At 40.3% G+C, this 21,164-nt stretch overlaps 1 protein-coding gene across 1 annotated transcript in view; it reads right to left on the minus strand.

Annotated features, from left to right (window-relative positions):
- hibch (3-hydroxyisobutyryl-CoA hydrolase) overlaps window positions 1–21,164 on the minus strand; it is a 128,341-nt gene that overhangs the window by 35,406 nt on the left and 71,771 nt on the right. The window contains exon 7 of the mRNA XM_043692857.2: window positions 13,690–13,768. Coding sequence (XP_043548792.1) covers window positions 13,690–13,768 — 79 coding nt within the window. The remainder of the gene's footprint in view (window positions 1–13,689; window positions 13,769–21,164) is intronic.

Below are 21,164 nucleotides of genomic sequence, written 5' to 3' on the forward strand. Positions count from 1 at the left end.
CATATTCCCACCTACACCTCCATAGTCTCTGACTCCCTTGTTAGTCAAGAATCTATTTACCTCTACTGCTGTCTCTGTCTCCACAACCTCCTAGGAAATAGACTTGCAAAGACTCTCAGCCCTCTGAGAGCCAAAATTTATCTTAATTTCTTTCTGAAATGAATATCTCTTCTTTTTAAACAAGGATCCCTCCTGTTAAATCTTCTGAAGATCTTTCATTTCTGAATAAGATCACTTCAAACTTTAATGAATGCAGGCTCTGCCTGTCCAACTTTTCCTCTCAAAATGAACCCCCCATACCAAGTATCACTCAAGTGAACTTCTCCGAATTGATCCTAATACATTTATAATATTTCTTAAATATGGAGACCAATCTGTACAAAGTATTCCATATGTAGTCTCATAAATACCCTATACAATTGTAGCAAGCCATCCCTACTTTTATACTGAATTCCACTTACCATGATAACATTCCATTTTTCTTTCTAATTACTTGCTTTATGTGTATACTAACTTTGTGTGTTTCAGGAAGCCCAAATCCTTCTCCATCTCAGAGTTCTGCAATCTCTCTCCATTTGAATAATATATGCTTTTCTATTCTTACTGCAAAAGGGAACAATTTCAGAGTTTCCTCCTGCATACTCCATCTGCCAATTTTTTGCCCACTCTCTTAATCTTAATTACTTACTGTTATTTATATCTGATTTGCTACTCATCTTTTTGGAACGTAATTATTTTATTTTCAATGTGATACTACTGTAACTTTAACTTCTTTAGTTGCCCACAGATGGTGCATTCTCGGAGTCTTTCCTTCTCACTAGAATGCACATTATTCTGAGTATTGTGAAATATCTCATCAAATGCCAGCAAATTCGATTTTTACTGACTTATTCCATAAACAAAATTCCTAGTTCACTTTAGTAAGTCCTGCCTTCATGCCCTCGTAATAGCCCTTAGCTAAGTTTAAAACATTATTCTAATATGCATTTTCACTCCCTCAAACTGACTCTAAAATTCAATCACATTATGATCACTGCTATCTTGGGATGGCTTCACTGTGAGGTCATAGGTACATGATAGATGGAGTGTAATTGCTCTCTGGCTCCAAAACAGACTGCTCTAAGAAACTATCCCAAGAACACTGCGTGAACTCATCATTCAATTACATTTGCCAATCTGATTCATCCAATCCATATGTTGATTGAAATCATCATCTTTATCAACATGCCTTTATCACGAGCCCCATTATTTCTGTCTGTATAAATTATCCTACAGTTTGGTTACTTTTTGGAGGTCGATATGCCACACACACACAAGCAACTTCTCACCTTTACTATTTATAATCTCTACTCAAGCTTAAAGCCGTGTCTCTGTTACGGCTACCAGATCAATATATTTATTTCTATTTGTGCTGTCAAATCATCTGTTTTGTTACAAATCCCACACGCATTCAGATACAGAGCAAATAGCTATGTTCTTTTACTATCTTTGACCGTCCAGATTCATTTTTTTTTTAGACAGAATTCTGTCATTGCTGGCTGGCCAGCATTTATTGCCCATCCCTTCCTCCCCTTCAGAAGGCAGTGGTGAGCTGCATTTTTGAGCCATTGCAGTCCACATGCTCTATGTTGACTGTCAGTGCCCTTAGGGAGGGAATTCCAGGATTCTGACCCAGCAACAGTGAATGACCAGCAACATATTTGAAAGTCAGGGTGGTGAGCGGCTTACAGGGGAACTTGCAGGTGGTGATGTTCCTATGTTTATGCTGCCCTTGTCCTTCTAGATGAAGAGGTCGTAGGTTTGGAAGGTGGCATCTAAGGATGTTTGTTGAATTTCCACAGAACATCTTGTAGATAGTACAAATAGCTGCAACAGAGCATCGGTGGCGGAGGGAGTGAATGCTTGTGGATGGGGTGCCAATCAAGCAGGTAGCTTTGCCCTGGATAGTATCAAGCTTTGAGTGTTATCAGAACTGCACCCAGCCAGCCAAAGGGGGACTATTCAAAAACACTCCTAACTTGTGCCTTGTAGGTGGTGGACTGGCTTTGGGGAGTCAGGAGCTCATATGCTTGCCACAGTATTCCAAGCCTTGACCTGCTCTGGCTTGTAAGTGGCAAGCCCATTTAAGATTTTGGTCAATCGTAATCCCCAAGATGGTGGGGAATTCAGTGACAGTAGCACCATTCAATGTCTCAAGGCAGTAGTTCAATTGTTTCTTATTGGTGAGGGTCATTGCCTGGCATTTGTGTGGCAGGAATGTTACTTGAAACTTCACAGCCCAAGCCTAGATATTGTCCAGACCTTGTTGCATTTGAACTTGAACCTCACCAGCATCGGAAAAGTTGTGAATGGCATTGAACATGGAGTAATCAATGGTGAACATTCCCACTTCTGACTTATGATGGAGGGAAGGTCATTGATGAAGCAGATGAAGATGTTTGGGCCGAGGATACTATTCTGAGGAACTCTTATGGAGATGTCCTGGAGCTGAATGACTGACCTCCAACAGCCAAAACCATCTTCCCACGTGCTACTTATGTTTTCAACCACTGGAGAGCTTGCCCCATAGATTCCTGTTGTGCTAGGGCTTATTGATCTCGTACTTAGTTAAATGCAGCCTTAATGTCAAGGGCTGTCACTTTCCCTTCACCTCTAGAATTCAGCTCTTTTGTCTATGAACCAAAGTTGTAATGAGGTCAGGAACTGAGTGGCCATGGTGGAACCCAAACTGGGCATCAGTGAGCAGGTGCTGCTTAATAGGTCAATGACAATTTCCATTATTTTACTGATGACCGAAAATAGACCGATGGGGCTGCAACTGGCTAGGTTGGTGTATTTTGATTTGCAAGTTTTGACCTTTCCTCACAGGCTACGATCAGCATCTTCTCAATTAACACCTTGCTGTTTTGGCTTGTTTTCTCTATTCAATTTATCACATCTTCCCAAACTTGATCCCACAAGCCATTATTTAAAGAATCGTCTTTACTGCTCTAGTTATACAATGTGTTAGAACAGTAGTCCCAGCATAGTACAGATGTAAACCACAACTAACCCACTAATTATGCTTACCATTTTTGTCAATGCTTTTGAGTAGAAAACAATTCAAATAATTACTAACATTCCCAAAAAATTGGCACTCACGCTCTAACAAGCAAACTTATCCATCAAATGAATGGTAACACTTTCGAAATAAATAGCTTAGGTATGAGGGGGATCCAAGATGGTGGCGACCTGAGCTGATCTGCCTTGCTGAGCTCTGCACCCCATCCCAGCAGTAGTGATATTTTTACGCGCTCCCCCACTTCTCCCACCCCCTACCCACTATCCCCCAGCCCCACCAACCTTACCTTTTTTTGGAGAAAATTAATGTTAAATGGTTGTGAAACACTTAAATCCATTTGCTGTGGAGTCGTTGGTGTCCGAATGAGACGGATGGGATGTTTTTTTGTTTGGCTGATTGATCGATTGGGTGGCCGGAAACAAGCGGTAATGTATGAGTGCCGGTTGTTCAAGCGTTTCTCGATTATCCGACAATACACACCATAATGCCGGTTAGCCAAGAGCTGCCAGTTATCGAACATCTCTCGATTATCCGGCAATGCACGTCATAATGCTGTTTAACTGATAACTGAATGCTAGATTGGCTGGTGCCATTTTTGCAGGGCCTTGAGATCTTGTCCGGGATTCAGATAGTTGATGTTCGGATAGTCAAGGTTCTACTGTAAATTCTTTTTGAGCTAGAGAGGATGATGAAAGGAAAGCATACAGCCAAGCCCCAACACAAGGGGCACTTGCCGGGTGGGCCCGTGACTGCGACTGCAGATACAGATGCAGCTCCCTTGGCAGCTGAGACAGAGGTACTGCGCTGCAGAACATCGCTGAAGAACTCATGGTGATCCGAGGGACGATCAAGGAGTGGGCAGAACACAATCGTACTCGGCTGGAGCTGATTTCTGTCATGCTACAAAAGCATAAGAAGGAGTTGAAAGGGCTCGGGAAGCGAGTTGAAGAGGTCGAGCGGTAGACAGTGGCGGAATCCAAGGTTGAGTCCTCGGTGGGGCGGATCCAGGCCATCGAAAAACAGGCCCGGGCCTTGACGGAACAGGTCGATAATCTGGAAAATCGAGAAACATATCTGGGTCGTTGAGCTGCCAGAGGGAGTGGAAGGTGGGCAGCTAGCAAGCTTTTTTGAAGACTGGCTGCCACAGATTTTTGCCTGGGATGCCGACATGGACTGGGTGAAGGTTGACAGAACTCACCGGGTTGCAGTGCACAGATCTGGTCTGGATTGCCACCCCTGCTCGGTCCTGGTACGATTTAAAAGCTAGAGGGACAAGCAGAGAGTCCTGGAATCTTCTAGAAGGGTGGGTAAAGATCCACAGGCCTGACATATCAGGAATTAAGATAATTCTTTTTTTCCAGGACTTTTCTGCAGCAGTAATCCATAAAAAGAAATTGTTTGATGAGGTCAAGAGAAAATTAAGAGACCATGGTATTCGATATTCGATGAGCTACCCAGCAGTACTTCCTATTCCTTACAAGGAGACAGTGCGGTCATTTGACTCCTTGGAGCAAGTGAAAAATGTTTTGGGCATTTTAAAAGAATTCGGATGGATTTATAGACATGGGCAATAATGTTTGTTTTTTTTTCTCTTGCTATGTTTCTTGTAATGTTACCCTTTTCTTATAGAAGCTGCTGTTGGTGTTTTTTTTTTACCAATTAGGATTAACGTTGATATATAGTTGGGGGTAGGCGGAGTGTCACTATTTAGTCTGTTTCCTTCTATTACTTGGGTCTGGGGTGCGCCTCGAACTGGACAGAGGAATGGGGATGTGTGTGGGAGGTGTAAGAGCCCTCTATGTGCAGGGGCTGGAGTCCCCCATTAAGTGCCTTTTGTGATTTGTAGTTAATTTAGTTTTTTGGTTTTTCGTAAACAGACTCCACGAGTCTTCTTTTGTATATACTCAGCATACTGTAAGTCAAATTCTTTCTCTTAGCAGGTCAAAGGTGGTTGGAAAGGATCATAGCCAGCAGTGGTCTTAAATGGTGCACCCGGAATATTAGACGGATCCATTCACCAGTTAAAAGGAAAAAGGTGTTGTCAAGCCTTAAAAAGGAGAAGGTAGATGTTGCCCTGTTGCAGGAGACACACCTTAATGACAAGGAACACTTGAAGTTACAGCAGGGCAGGTTTGATCGGGTGTTTTTCTCATCCTTTAAAACTAAGAGCAGGGGCTGGCCATACTTGTCTGGAAGAATCTTCCATTCAATTTAACAGATTATGTTACAGATTAATATGGTCAGCTTGTTATCCTTAAGGCCCTAATACATAGCGAGGAATATGAAATTTTGAATGTCTACTGTCCTCCGACTCAACCCCTTAAATTTTAGATTGATGCACTAATGGCCCTTGTGTTGTGGCATATTATTATAGAGGGGACTTTAATTGCCTTATGGATCCTGTGCTGGATAGAATGCCCAAAGGTCACCCAAAGCTTTGTCCACAATCTCAATAGTTGGGTGATCTATGTGTGGAACTGGGGTTGGTAGACGTTTGGAGACGTTTCCACTCCATGGGCAGGGACTTTACATTCTTTTCCAATTCTCATAAGTGTCATACAGGGATTGATTTTTTCCTAACTCCCACAGCTCTTCTAGATTCGGTGGTATCTTGTTCAATTAGGAATATTGCTATCTCTGATCACGCAGTAGTATATTTAGTGGTCAAGATTAAGGGTAATGCAATGAGCTCACGGTACTGTGAATGGATCCCTTCATCCTCAAGGACAGCAAATTCGTTGAGTACTTTTCTAGGAAATTTGGAGCATTTTTGGCCACCAACTTGGGTACAGCTAGTAATCTGTCCATTCTTTGGGAGACTGCGAAGACCAAGTCCACAAGGATAATTATCTCATAGACGGCCATCAGAAGCGACGGAAGGGAGAGCAGCAGCATCTGCTCGAGGTATGATTGAAAGCAGCTGAGACGGCATATTACAGTGGACCATCAGTGACTAAGCTGCAGCGGATCACAGCCCCTCGATCCGCCTTAAACTCCATGTTCACGCATACAGCCAGGAAGGAACTTTCCTTTGCAAAACAAAGGTTGTTTGAGCATTGTGATAGGCCGAGTAAATATTTGGCGTATCTGGTTAGGAAGATGAATGCCTCACAATCTATTGCTTCTTTTAGGGAAGGGAATGGGACTCCTACTTGTAATGGTAAAAAGATCAATGCAGCATTTCGGAGGTTCTATTCTGAACTGTATCAGTCTGAATGATGTGAGGATAGACGGGATAAAATGGAGTCTTTTTTTGGGAACTTGGATCTTCCTGGAGGGTCTGTTGAGCAAGCGTCTCTCCTTAGTGCTCCATTAACAGCAGAAGAGATCCAGGAGGCGGTGAGGCAACTTTAAAGCGGAAAGGCGCCCGGCCCTGATTGTCTTCCCAGTGAGTTTTATAAAGAATTTGGATCAAAAGTGTAGTGCTGGAAAAGTACAGCAGGTCAAGCAGCATCCGAGGAACAGGAGAATCGACGTTTCAGTTGTAAGCCCTTCATTAGGAATCCTGATGAAGGGCTTATGTCGGAAACGTCGAGTATCCATCTCCTCAGATGCTGCCTGACCTGCTGTGCTTTTCCAGCACTACACTCTCGACTCTGATCTCCAGCATTTGCAGTCCTTACTTTCTCCTCCTTTATAAAGAATTTGTAAACATACTGTCAGGGCCAATGCTAGACATGTGTAACTATTCATATAGTCGTCATTGCCACCCACCATCCTTGAGAGAGGCTAATATCTCTCTTATCCTCAAGAAATGGGAAGGCCCTGGAGGACTGTGCTTCTTATAGGAGAAAGTGAGGACTGCAGATGCTGGAGATCAGAGCTGAAATTGTGTTGCTGGAAAAGCGCAGCAGGTCAGGCAGCATCCAAGGAGCAGGAGAATCGATGTTTCGGGCATGAGCCCTTCTTCAGGCTCAGCCACACTCTCCTCATTCCTGAAGAAGGGCTCATGCCCGAAACGTCGATTTTCCTGCTCCTTGGATGCTGCCTGACTTGCTGCGCTTTTCCAGCAACCCATTTTCAGCTCTGTGCTTCTTATAGACTTATCTTGCTCTTAAATTCTGATTTTAAAAGCTCATCTAAGACTTTGGCATTGAGGTTGGAAGGGGTGTTGCCCTTCCATTGTTGTTAAACAAGATCAGACGGGTTTTATAAAGGGTCGCAGATCTTCTAATGATGTTACAAGGTTGCTTAACATGATTCAAGTGAGCCAGCAGAGATTGGTTCAAGGGTTGGTGGTCTCTTTGGACGCGGAGAAGGAATTTGATCGGGTGAATGGCCGTAACTTTTTTATACCAGGGAGCAGTTTGGCCTGGGTGAAATGTTTACTTGATGGGTAAGGGTCCTTTACAGTGATACTCTGGCAATGGTGCCCACCAATGGTAAACGGTTTGATCATTATAACATTGATATAGGCAGTTGGCAAGGCTGTCCACTTTCACCTTTGCTTTTCACATTGGTGATTGAACCATTGGCGGAGGCCATTCATGGGGACCCTAATATAGCTACCCTAAAAATGGGTTCAAAAGAGCATAAGATTACACTACATGTGGATGATATTCTTATTTTTCTCTTGAACCTGGCAGTCTCGGTGCCCTGTTTGATACAGTGTATTAATTCATTTGGTTCTTTCTCATGTTATAAGATCAATTTTTCAAAGTCAGAGGCTATGCCTGTGTGTGTGTGTGTGGGGGGGGGGGGGGGGGGGGGGGGGGGCGTGGGGATGGGGGGGGGGGGAGGGGGGGTGGAGTGGAGGGGGGTTAGGGGAATGCCTGGTGCGGAAAGTGGGTTCCCCCTTTATTTGGACTCAGGGAGGTTTCCTTCACTTGGGCCTCTCTGTTACTCCTAGCTTTGATCAGTTATTCAAGGCTAATTTTGTTCATTTGTTTGACAAGATTAAACAAGGTCTTCAAAGTAGGGGGGGCACTTCCAATATTATGGTTAGGTTCAGTCACTCTTATCAAAATGAATACTCTTCTTTGCTTATTGTACCTTTTGCAGGTGCTTCCTTTGCTCTTTCCTAAGCAAACATTTCAGAAATTAAATGGCTGGTTTAGTTGTTTTATTCTCGGCCCTTTATTAAGCTTGAGAAAATGCAATTGCCCCAGGGATTGGGGGGGAGTGGACCTCCAAGACATTAGAGGATATCAACTGATATCACTCTATCTTTTGTAAGCGACTGGGCCTGTAGGGACTCGACATCGAGATGGTTGGACATTGAGGCCTCCCAGACAAAGTGTCCTTTTATCAACCTGTTGTTTTTAGACAAAATTAGGACAGTCGCGGAACATTGCTGTAATCCAATAGTTACTACTAGCAAAGCATGGAGGGTAATGAGACAAATGGAGGGCAAAATGTCTAAAACATCTTTTCTTACCCCCATAGTTGGCATGCTGGGTTTCTGGCCAGGGTCAATGGATCCCAGGATTAAACTTTGGGAGGATAGGGGGTGGTGGAGGCTGGTACAATTGCAACATTTAAAAGGCATCTGGATGGGATTATGAATAGGAAGGGTTTGGAGGGTAATGAGCTGGGTGCTGGCAGGTGCGACTAGATTGGGTTGGGATATCTGGTCAGCATGGACATGTTGGACTGAAGGTCTGTTTCCGTGCTGTACATCTCTAAGACTCTAAAACTCTTGTCTGGGCGATCTGTTTGAGGGTGAATCGTTGATGTTGCTTGATCAAATAACTTGAAAATATGGATTGTCGAGGAGGAACCTCTTCCATCTCTTTCAGATTAGAGATTTTATCCAAAAGGAGACCACGCTTTTGAGTGTTATAGATTTGAAATGCAAAAGAGGGTGCTTCAGGCTAAGCACTCTTTCAGTGAACACTCTCTATCATTTGTTGGGGGGAGATTCCTTGGGTGACATCACGTGTGTACGTGAGATCTGGGAAAGAGAGTTAGGAGTCAAGATCATTTCAGAAACATGAGAGAACATTTGCGAGAATGCGAAGAGGATTTCGATATGTAATAGACCTATGCTATGCAGTTAAATATTCTTCATAGGGCTCATCTGGCCCCCAGGTCGTCTTGTGAAATTTAAGCAGGGAGCATCCCCCCAGGTCTGTCGGGGTGGCATAAGCTAATTATATAACACATTCCTTTAGACTTTCTTACAAATATGGTGCATAAGAAAATAGACAACTTTTACAAGATGTGGCAGCCCTTTTTGAATTACTTGGAAGCAAATCTGTCTGCCATTTTAATTAGAGCTTTTATCTAGCCATAGATAAACCGAAGGCCATGAGAGGAAGAATTTTGAACAAATGCGGCTTTAATAACTGATGCTTTCGAACGTTGAGAGCTATGGTTTTGTTGCAGTGAGTGGTGTTATTTATTTATTGATTGATTTATAATGAGTGTGGTTTTGATTTCTTTTGTAGAGTAGTATAGTAGTTGGTTTATTGTTGTTTTTGATATTATGTTGCTATATTTTCATATTTCTGTAACTTTCCAATTTTTGTAAAAAAAAATTATCAACAAAAATATTTTTACAAATAGTTTATGCATGTCTATTATTCATAAAATGTATATGATATTTGGCCACTTAAAGGGGTCAATATATTAAACTTGCATTCTATAAAGGATGCACTGGATAAAGTCTGGAAACCTTTTACCAATAAGGTTTTTACTAATAAAACATTTTGCATTGTTTAGAATTCGATGCAAATTATAAGATTCCCAATTACACTTATTTTTCTAATTGATGCACTAAACATCCTGCCAAACACATCTTAGAAGAGGGAATGTTGTAAAATAAATCCACTAAGCTGTGCGTGCCAAAACTGAGCTGAAATTTCAACTTCATTTTCTGATGAAAACTCTTCAGTGAGTTCAAGCTAGGTCACCTAACGGCAAAGAGTCAACATCACCATTGAAAACATAATTGAGAAATGATCAAGACAAAGAAGAAACTGACAATCTTGATTACATTATGACTCATGCAGCATCATCAAATAAGCTTTTGTTAATACCATAAAAGTGGAAAAATTGTGTAATAGACCATAAGCAGCTTATTTCCTATCTCCATTCTCCACGGTTAGAAAAATTGGAAAACGTAAGTATTTACTTATGAAGTATGGAGAATGGTTATTTGTTGTTGGTTCGGGATAGATTTAGGTTTTCTATTAAATAAATTGCATTTTAATTTGCAGAAATGTTGGCATCTCTTAACAAATATGTTTTTTGAAAGGATTTTAACTAAAATGGAATTTCTTCAGATTCTAATATTGAATCCTTTCATTTTGAAAAAATATGAAACCATAAATTAGGCCTAAACCACAAATTATAATTCACTGAGTTCTCTGAGCACAACATAATCTTTTGCAGATGAGGAGATTGTGTTGGAATTCAATCTAAAATTCTTACCAGTGCTTAAAAATTTCAAAAATGATTAAGTTACTTGACAATCAGAAACCTCGGTGTTATTGTGCTCCAGCTTCATTACATTAATTTCATAATGGTTTTGTCTCTCTCAAAGTGGAGACAATAAAATAGACAAATGCAGCAGATATTTCACTTAATCACCTAATCAATTAATTAGTGAGAGTGAAAAAGGAACATCTGGAAAGCAAAAAGTAGTCTTTGAAAATAAAAAGAAGCTACCTTTCAGAAAATTTCAAGGACACTCTTGATAAAAAAATCAATTTCAATCTCTGCTCTTTCATCTCAATAATAACACCTTGTGTTGGATGTTCACGTACTTGTCTGGGGGAGGGCTGATGGAGAATTTTGATCTTGCTGTCGTTGAGCCACAGACAAACCCTTTTGTTTGCAGAGCTCAAGAGGCAGAGGGTGGTCTGAATGTTGCTTGCAATGTGGGTCATAGCCACACAGTTGTCAGCACATTTTAAGTCTTGAGTATGTTGGAGCTCATCCAAGTCTTGGTTCTCAGCCTGTTTAAGTCAAAAAGCTTCCTGTTAAGTCAAAACTCAATTATGGTTCTTCGTAGAAGGTTGGCCACAAATGAATTCCAAAAGTCAATAGATGGTGAAGAGAGTTGGTACATTTTCATAGTTTGAAGCCTATCCAGTTATGAAAGAGCTATGTCTGCAAGTCATTAAAAAGGAAGGTTGGTGGAATATGCCTGCCTTGAAGAAGTTTTCCTCCTCTCTGTACAAGAATCTCAGGGAGTCCCTCTCCCACTGCAACTCCCAGGTCATTTCCTCTGCCCTGAAGCTCTTCAACCATGTCCTGAAACAAACTCATTACCACAGTCACATTTGCTTCCCTCACCACCAGACGCCTGGAGAAAGAACGTCTCATCTTACGCCTCGGAACACTTCAACCCCAGGGCATCAATGTGGACTTCAACAGTTTCCTCATTTCCCCTTCCCCCACCTCACCCTCGTTCCAAACTTCCAGCTCAGCACTGTCCCCATTACTTGTCCTACCTGCCTATCTTCTTTTCCACCTATCCACTCCACCCTCCTCCCTGACCTATCACCTTCATCCCCTCCCCCACTCACCTATTGTATTCCATGCTACTTTCTCCCCACCCCCACCCTCCTCTAGCTTATCTCTCCATGCTTCAGGCTCTCTGCCTTTATTCCTGATGAAGGGCTTTTGCCCAGAACGTTGATTTTGCTGCTCCTCGGATGCTGCCTGAACTGCTGTGCTCTTCCAGCACCACTAATCCAAAATCTGGTTTCCAGCATCTGCAGTCATTGTTTTTACCTGTCATTCAAGAGTTGCAGGTTAGTAATAACATTTATTGGATATCCACGGAGGACTTTTTGAAGGGCTTTGTGGATAATGGAGTCAAAGACCTCTGACAAATCCATAAAGATAATGTGGCATTTGTTGCACTGTTCTAGATGCTTGTTTTGGATTTGCGAATAACAAATATTATGTCTTTGGGTCCCCTGCATGGCTATAAAGCATACTGGATCTTTGCAAGCACATCTTCAGTGACATTTAGGAGACAGTTCAGGAGGATTTTCACATGAGAATCCTTCCCAATGTAGACAGAAAGATATAGAGTTCCCACAAATTGATTTATCCCTTCAAAGAGACTGAATACAAACGATGATCCCATGAGACTGTTGAGGACGCACTGGGGTGGTGGGGGTTTGATGAGTGAGTTTTGTAAAAGTGGTGGCAGCTGCAGTGCCTGTTGCAAAGACTGGAATAATTCACTAGCACATTTAAATTAGGGTAGTTGGGAACCTGATATAAATTTAACAGCTGGCGGTCCAAGTTCCCAGAGTTCAGGAAATCAGGCAGCAAAATGGAGGCAAAAGCAGCCAGCTCCAACTGGTAAACACTAACCACCAACAATAAGTATCATCAATACGAATAACAGGAATTCACCAATAAGGGTAATACAGTGGATGTTGTCCAAATGGATTTTAGTAAGGCACTTGACAAAATCCCACATGGCAGACTGGTCAAAAAATGTAAAAGCCCATGAAATACAGGGTAACGCGTGCAATTGGATCCAAAGTTGGCTTAGTAACAGGAAACAAAGGATAATGGTCAATAGTTGCCCTTGCAAATGGAAAGCAGATTTAAGTGGTCTTCCGCAGGGTTTAGTATTGGGACACCTGTTGTTTATTTTATTCATTAATGATTTGGACTTAAACATTAGGCACATTGGGAAATTTGCAGATGACACAAATATTAGCCATGTAGTGGATAGTGTAGAGGATAGCTGCACACTCCAAAATGACATATATGGATTGGAGGAGTAGGCAGGTAAGTGGCAGATGGAGTTCAATTCCGATAAGTGTGAGGTAAATTATTTAGAGAGGTCAAACAATAAAGGGGAATATACTGAGAGGGTGGATGCAGTGAGAAATCTTGGTGTGCAAGTGTATAGGTCTCTAAAGATCACAGTACAGGTTGATAAATTTGTAAAGATGACAAAACAATGCTCTTCTTTATTGCAGAGGTACAGAATACCAAAGTAGGGATATAATGAATGAAATTGTATAAGATACTGCTGGGGTCAAGAGCATCACGTGCAGTTCTGGTCACTACATTACGGGAAAGAATTGCTCTAGGGAGAGTACAGAGAAGATTTACTAGAACGTTGCCAGGGCTGGAGAATTGTAACTATGATAAGAGATTGGAGAGGTGAGGATTGTTTTCCTTGGAACAGAGAAGTCATAGGGGTGACATGACTGAGATACACAAAATTGTGAGGGATAGAGCTAGAGTAGACAGGGGGAACTGTGTCCCTTGGTAAAGTTCAAAAACCACAGTTCACAGATTCAGGCTAAGTAGCAGAAGCATTAGAGGGATGGGCGGAAAAGCTTTTTTATGCGGCGGGGGTGGGGGGGGGGGGGGGGGGTATCTAGAATTGGCTGCCTGAGTTGATGGTGAAGGCAGAGACCCTAAGCTCTTTAAAAAAGTATCTGGATCTGCACCTTAAGAGCTGTAAGCTGCAGTGCTATGGGCTGTGTGCAGAAAGATGGGATTGCAAAGGGTATCCAGACGTCTTTGGGTTGACATGGACAGCATAGCCCCTTCTGCTCGTAACATTTTTATGGTTCAAGGTACATATGAAATTTTCAATTTCCATATTTATTGCCATATATAGTTTTATCTACCAAAATGAATGTATGAACAGATAGGAAACCTTGCTACATTAAACATCCTGAAAAGTTTACGAGTTTTACCTATTGCTGTCTCTGGCATAGCAAACAGTGTTTTCTCCGTGGCAACCCGGAAGTGTCCATGCACTGACAAGCCGACGCCCTGAAAAGAAGGTGAAAATAGTCATTAATGGCAAAAGGAAGCACAATGCATTACAAAACTGTGCAAAGGCAATTATTGTAGCTCTGATATATTTCAAAGAAAACAAGAGAACCAACAGTTCTGCCATAGATTGGCCAAATTTGTGATTTTCAATTGGAACTTGAACAGCTAGTACCATGTGGGCCATGAGAGGCATGCACAACTCCATCATCATTCATTGTTCAAACCCAAACTTCTAAGATAACAGTGATGCTAGGAAAGTTTTGCAGAGAGTGATCAAATCTTGTAATGGACTGACAAATAGAGACCAACTCTCTCAATCAAATGTGGTGGTTTTAGAGTGGTGAGGGATATGAGTGCACAGTCTCCACAACCTTGATGAGCCAAGTGCTGTTCGCATCTATAAGTAGACCTCTCTTTTGCATTTTTCCACATCTTTGTGTAGATATACCTAGATCAAAACTAATGATCCATTTTCAGAATAGCCGAAAGCAATTAAAGAAGTGCCTTAAATCATCAGAACTATACCAGAAGAAAAAGTCCTCAAAACTCTTGTGACACGGTGGTCACAAGTGTCTTCACTTGAGTCACGAGGTCCAGATTCAAGTACCACCAGCTCCAGAATGTGCCATAACATCTCTGAACAGATAATCTATCGTCAGAACATGCCAAAGAACTTTAGAAATTATGGCATTTTGAAGTGGAGTCATTGTTGTTGACTAGATAAATACAGCAATCAATGTGATCTCTGAAAGTGAATGTGAGAGTGAGTGGGCAAGTGGATGTGTGAATGACAGAGGAAATGAATGAACAAAGAATGAATGAACAACCAACTAAATTGATTTTGGTGGAGTTTGAGAGTGGGAGGTTGAATGAGTGATTGAGTGGGCGAGTGAATGAATGTATGAATGAACAACCAACTAAACTGATTTTGGAGGGGTTAGTTATTGATAGAAACATGATGAATGGTGCCATGAAAACCTTTGCCCTAATAATATATCAACTCCTCTAACAACATATATGTAATGCATGTTTGCATCACAGGTTACTTGGCTCTAATATTTTAAACGTGGGGTGATTTCATTTTAAACTAGTGAGCTTTATTGCTTCAACCAGACAGATAGGGTTAGAGCTAAGGTTATGATGATTTAATAGCATAATTTTCAGATTTAGTAGCAGCTAAATCAGGACACCTTGCTTAACCAATAATCCCGATGAACTGAAGTGACATCCAATGGTTTCATCTGGTTTTCCCAGCCTAAGTGCATTTCCATCAGTGGTTAAACTCAGCTGTCTTTTCTGTTCGTAAGAACGGATGAGTCTCATAATGGACTGAATTTCTGATCCTTTGAGGAGACTGTCATGTAGGAGAAGCATGAAACAAAGTGTCTTGTGACAACATTCAATTGTTGTACTGATAAGCAAATACAGCATAGTTGCACGGCTGATTGAAATATCACCAATTGTATCAGTTTACCAGGTGAATGGAATTATATAATCCGACTAAATCAGCGGTCAATCTACAGGAAATCAAGGAAGGGGAGAAAGAAGCTAAATCTCAGTGAATATTCCTGTTTGGCTTTATCCTTGCCACCCAAGTTTCCTTCTGTGAATGCGCAAGCCTAGCAAGTGGGAAGTTCCATAACTCTCAAGAGATCACCACTACTTTACCCAAGGTTAATTTTCATGTGTAAGCCAATGTCATGTTTGCAGTTCATTCACCTAATGGATTATGAAGGAGTAGGGTAAACAGGGTTAGACATCCTCAGTAGGGGAGGACGAGGGAAGAAAGAGACATAACTCTCTAGCCGAACACAAGTATACGCATGCATGCGCGCGCGCACACACACACCACTTACACAAACATTCCCCTCCAAAACGTGACACAGCATAATGACCTGCTCAATTTTTCCACAGTTAAACCAGTAGCTCACCAGTCATCATCCACTGATAATTGTGGCACATACACTATTAAACATCCTTCCATTTGACCATAATATGTAGGAGCAAAGTAGGCCATTTGGTATATCAAGTCTTCTTTGCTATTTAATGAGGTAATATCTGATCTGATAATTCTCTGCTCCACTTTCCTGCCTTATCGCCACAATCTTTGATTTTCTTACTGATTGAAAATATAGCTTAGCCTTAAAAATACTTATCCATTAATTCTTGACAGTCCACAATGGTAATGAATCCCACTACTTGGAGAGAAAAATGCTATCCTCATCTCTGTCTTAAATGGGTGACTCCTTTCTCGGAGCTTTTTTATAGACTTTCTCACAAGGAGAAACCATTTCTCCACATATAGTCTGTTAAGCGCTAAAGAACCTTGTGTGTTTCTATAAGATTGCCTCTCATTCTCTTAAACTCCAATGGGTACAAGCCCATTTGACCTCTTCTCAGAAGAAATTCCCTTCGTACTCAGAATCAACTTAATGAACCTTCTCTAGACTATCTCCAATGCAAGTATATTTTTCCTTAGATAAAGGACCAAAACTAATCACATTTATAGATATAGTCTGACTGGTACTCTATGTAGTTCTAGCAAGATCTCTCTACTTTCATTATCCATTCCATTGAAATAAAGTCTACAGTCCATTTTCCTTCCCTTTTACCCCCTGTACTTGTATGCTAGCCTTTTGTGATTCACGATCAAGGATCCCCAAATCTCTGATGCTGCAACTTTCTGCAGTCATTCCTCATTTAAATAATAGGCATCTCTTCTATACTTCCTGCTAAAGTGCATAACCCCACATTTACTATATTCAATACTTCACATTTTACTATTATATATACACAAGAATATATTATTACATTGCACTATATTCCATCACTCAAGTTTTTCTTCCTGCTTGCCTTCCCACCTATTTTTGCATCATCCATAAACTTGGCAATAGTACATTTGCTTTCATCATCTAAGTCATTAATATATATTTTAAATAGTTGTGGCCCCAGCAATGATCCCTGCCATATACCACTTGTTATGGTTTGCCATCCTGAAAACAAACCCAATATCCCAACTCTCTGTCTCTATCAATTTATTTTGGAAAATATTCTTACATGATTATTCAGGAATCCAAGAATGGAACAAGAAAAAATATCAAAGTGTAAACTGATCATAGATTTCTCAATTATAACAATAATTCAGATACAAGACCACAAACACTAGGTGCTGGAGTAGACCTTATGGCCAGTCCAGCTCCTCTCCCATTCAATACAATATTGGAAGATTTTAGATTTCAATTCCACCTTCATATCCCCAAAAGCCTAGGAAGCCTTATGTTTATGTGAAAAAAATGCTAAAAGAATTATGTGCAAATTTGTAGAAATCAACCTACTATCTACAAATCACTTGAAATGTGGCACACATAATGTAGACACAGGGCACTGTTGCATATAACGCATCAACAATGACCTGACAGCAGCACAGTAGATTTTCCAGAAAAACCAATAGAAAATGATCTAAACATTATGGTGACATCACTGCCAAATGTCCTCCTCCTTTCTAAATAAAGATTTAGTTTGTGAGTTCACATGACTTTCAAGTTATGCTGCTGGTTCTGACTTCCAAAAATTTGTCAGATTACTTCAGAAGAATCACAACATTGTAAGACTTGCATATTGAGATCCCGAATTGAATTTCCTTCAGGCATTTATGTTATTAGAAGATATGTCTTGCAAAATCAAAACAATCACATTGCTTGATCACAGATTATGGTTTACAAGTGTTCAGGTGGATGGTAGCCAATTATATTTGGTATATGTTTCATATTGCTTCAGCTGACACTGTGTCAATGGATACGATGCCATCAGACATGCATCTCTGAGGACACAAATTCAATGTGTGGGAGATGGTCTGACTTGGGTGGAAACGGAATTTTATCTGCTTCCCCATGTTTCACTTGTAGAGCAAGTGGTTACATCTTCCCTGACCAGTCCTCAAATGTTTGCAAACTGTCCAGATTTTTTTGAAAGCTTGGAACTCACCACTCAAATAAGCTACCAGGTTATGATCAAGTCAATTAGAAGGTGTGCCATTGAGAGATACTGCTGTCATCAGTTCATAACATGCACAATGTTTTCCAATAAAGCCTACAGGATAGCAACCTTCACATGGTCTTCCTTTTAAAGCAAACTTTGTAACCTGAATCAGGACAATGATCAATCTCAGTGAGCTTTAATGTAAGAAGGGGAATGAGACAGTTTGTAACAAGCAAATACCATGGTCAATAAAATTAAAAAGATTAAACCAAACAGCAGCTGGCACTTTAAATTTGAATGACAAAGTCTAACATGAACAAGAAGGACACACTGCAATTTTCCTGAAGCTGTTTCTAAATTAAACTGAAATGTAGTCTGGTCTCTAATTATTTCTGTTGTCAAATTTAATATATCCCCCATGCAAACCGACAAAAAGGGAAACAGCAGAAAAGAGTACGAACATGGACAAATTAGAAATTGCCGATCACTGAAAAAGTATAACATTTTGCATAATACTAAAAGTACTTATAGAACACACTACAGGATTCATCACAGAAGCGAATGCAGATCGTGCTACACTTTTTTAAGTTTTCAGACAAATTTGAGATCCTTAATGTTAATAAAAAGTTGTTGCTCATTGTACAATGCCCAATACTGAATTCAACTAAGTGCATGTATGCAACAGATACACACTCAGAACATCTCTGTCTAAGACGACAATAGTGCATATTTGGCAGGATCGATCAATGGTTTGTTTTGCTGGTCTGAAGCAGTTTCAGTGTTAAATTTCTACCTGCAGTACAAAAGGGGCATAAGAAGTCACGGCAATAAAGCTGGCCTGTCAAAATCAAGGTCTAATTAGCTGTCAGCTTGTATACACATCAAGTCCAAGAACTCTTATCCCTCAGGAGAAGCATTTTTTTTCTCCCTTTACTTGTTCATGGATGTGAACATCACTGGTAAGATCAGCATTTTTTGCCCTTCTCAACTGCCCTTGGACTGAATGCTTTGCTAAGCCATTTCAGTGCACAGTGAAAGTTAACTATATTGCTGTGGGTCAAGAGACACATGTAGGCCAGACTGGGTAAGAATGGCTGACTTCATTTCCAAAAGGATTTTAGTAAGCCAAGTAGGGTTTTCACAATCATCGATGATGGTTTCTTCGTCAGTATTACTGAGAATAGCTCTATATTCCAGATTCATTAACTGAATTCAAATTTCACCAGCTACCAGGGCAGGATTTGAACACATCCCCGCAGCACAGGTCTGGGCTTCTGAATTATTATAAATCTACTACAACTACATCATCACCTCATCCTCAGTTAAGACCGTTCGTCAAATGTGCAACTTCTGATTAGGATCGTGCGGTAGCTACTTGAACAACACACTGCATGTACAGATCTTTGACTGTTTAGTAGCTGGATTATCACAGTCAGTGCAAACTTCACTTCCAGTTTATTTTCTTACGTGTATTTTTCATATGAGCGACACAACAAAATTTGCATCCTAACCCATGGTCAGTTGAACAGACTAGTTGTAGAAGGCATATCGTATCACAGTGGATGCATCCACACGATTTAAAAGTTCTGCTGTCACCGTGCACCAATGTCATTGATCCTCCAAGTCTAAACCAGAAACATAAATTAGCATTTAATTCAATGAAAAGTCATGCACCTAAGTCAACTAAACATGTATCGTACACCTGAATGTACAAACATCTTTTGCTGTATTTAGTGTGTAACTATTGGGTCATACTCTTCATGTATTTTAATGCAAAATTTCTCAATGAGGTATTAGTGTAATCGAGCTTCAAAAGGAGGACAAACATGGTACCAACTTTCTGAATTACATTTTTAACAGCACATATGTGGATATAGGAAGTTGTTTTGCTAATTAATAAAAGGTAAATTCTGAGACCCTTACCATGGCTTCTACTGCAAACTGTTTCCACTGAAGAAAAATTCCATAAATAGATATGCTGACAAATCTCATGTCATAAACAATCATTCACAACCGGCAGCAACAGTCAAGCATCACTTTGAGATTACTATTTTGGCTCAAAAATTTTAAATTCAGAGTTTAGAACTGAAGGCTAATAGCTACTCTATTATATTTGTAGCCTTGAGACGCACAAATAGCTTTTTCTTTACGCTTTGTTCATAACTTAGTAATTTAGAAACACCATTTTTCTTGAAATGCTTTTGCTTCTAGAATCAATAGTCAAGGGTGATGTTGCAATAATATGTCTACTCAGTTTTATTAAACAAGGATTCTGTTAACTCTAAGTTGTTCCAATAAAATGACCTTGACAATGTCATAGCCTTCTTGCTTCTTACAAATAATTATCGCGCATCCACATAGATGCATCCACATAGAGGAAAATACTAAGGATACTGGAAAGCTGAAAGAAATACAGAAAATGCATGATAAACTCGGCAGGTCTAATAGCATCTATGGAGAAAGAAGTGTGGAAGTCTAAGTATCTAACCTTTTTAAATACATTAAAACATACATACATACATAAAAACACCTGTCCATTCACACCACAAGAAGGATAAAGGGATTTCTCTCTAGTTGCAGAGAAACAAAACACTTTGGGCCAATTGTTAGTCTTTGAAGGCACAAAGCATAAGATGTGGAATGTTTAGTTGGCTCACACTTTGGCATGTGTAGACAGATGTCACCAAACACAGGCAGTTTTTTCTGAGATCTTTGCAAATGGAAACACAGTTTTGCAGACTCTTCCAGTTGTTCTGTAAGAAGAGAGCTAGGTTTCACACTGGATTCATAATACGGATTTTTCCAAAGATAGGAGAGCTAAACTGGTAAACCCTTTTCCTTTAGCTGGTTCCAAAGCAGACACAGAGACCTGAAATCAATATCAGACAGTCAATATCCAAAGCAGACACAGAGACCTGACAGTCAATAATCCAGGCAGGTTGGCTAAAGGAAATGAACAGATGCGTGACAACCAAGGAATATTTATATAGAAAATGTTTCAAAGTCTTTTAATTAACATTTATTTAAAATAAATCCATCACAAACTTGAAATAAATCTTCTCCAAAATTCTGCAAAACTCAAGTCCTCAACAAATGAAGTCTTCATAACACATTTTTATGCATGGGAGTTAGTTGAGCAATTTCACTTCTTTATACTGCATTAATATTACGTGGTGCTGATTAAATATAGAGGATTTCAGCCTAATTCTAGGAAATTGTACCAATTACCAAACAGCAGGAATTATGTCACAAATAAAAACACAATGTTCTTTTGGAAAATTATCCAATGATACTAAATTTTTGCATAATACTAAAAGTACTTACAGAACACACTACAGGATTCATCACAGAAGCGAATGCTAATATCGATTTGTTGTTAAAAACTGAAGTACTGTAAAACTAAATAGGCTTAATG

This window comes from Chiloscyllium plagiosum, unplaced genomic scaffold (genome assembly GCF_037043375.1).
Source record: "Chiloscyllium plagiosum isolate Xiang-an unplaced genomic scaffold, Cpla_swu_hap1 HiC_scaffold_7, whole genome shotgun sequence".
NCBI classification, from domain to species: Eukaryota; Metazoa; Chordata; class Chondrichthyes; order Orectolobiformes; family Hemiscylliidae; genus Chiloscyllium; species Chiloscyllium plagiosum.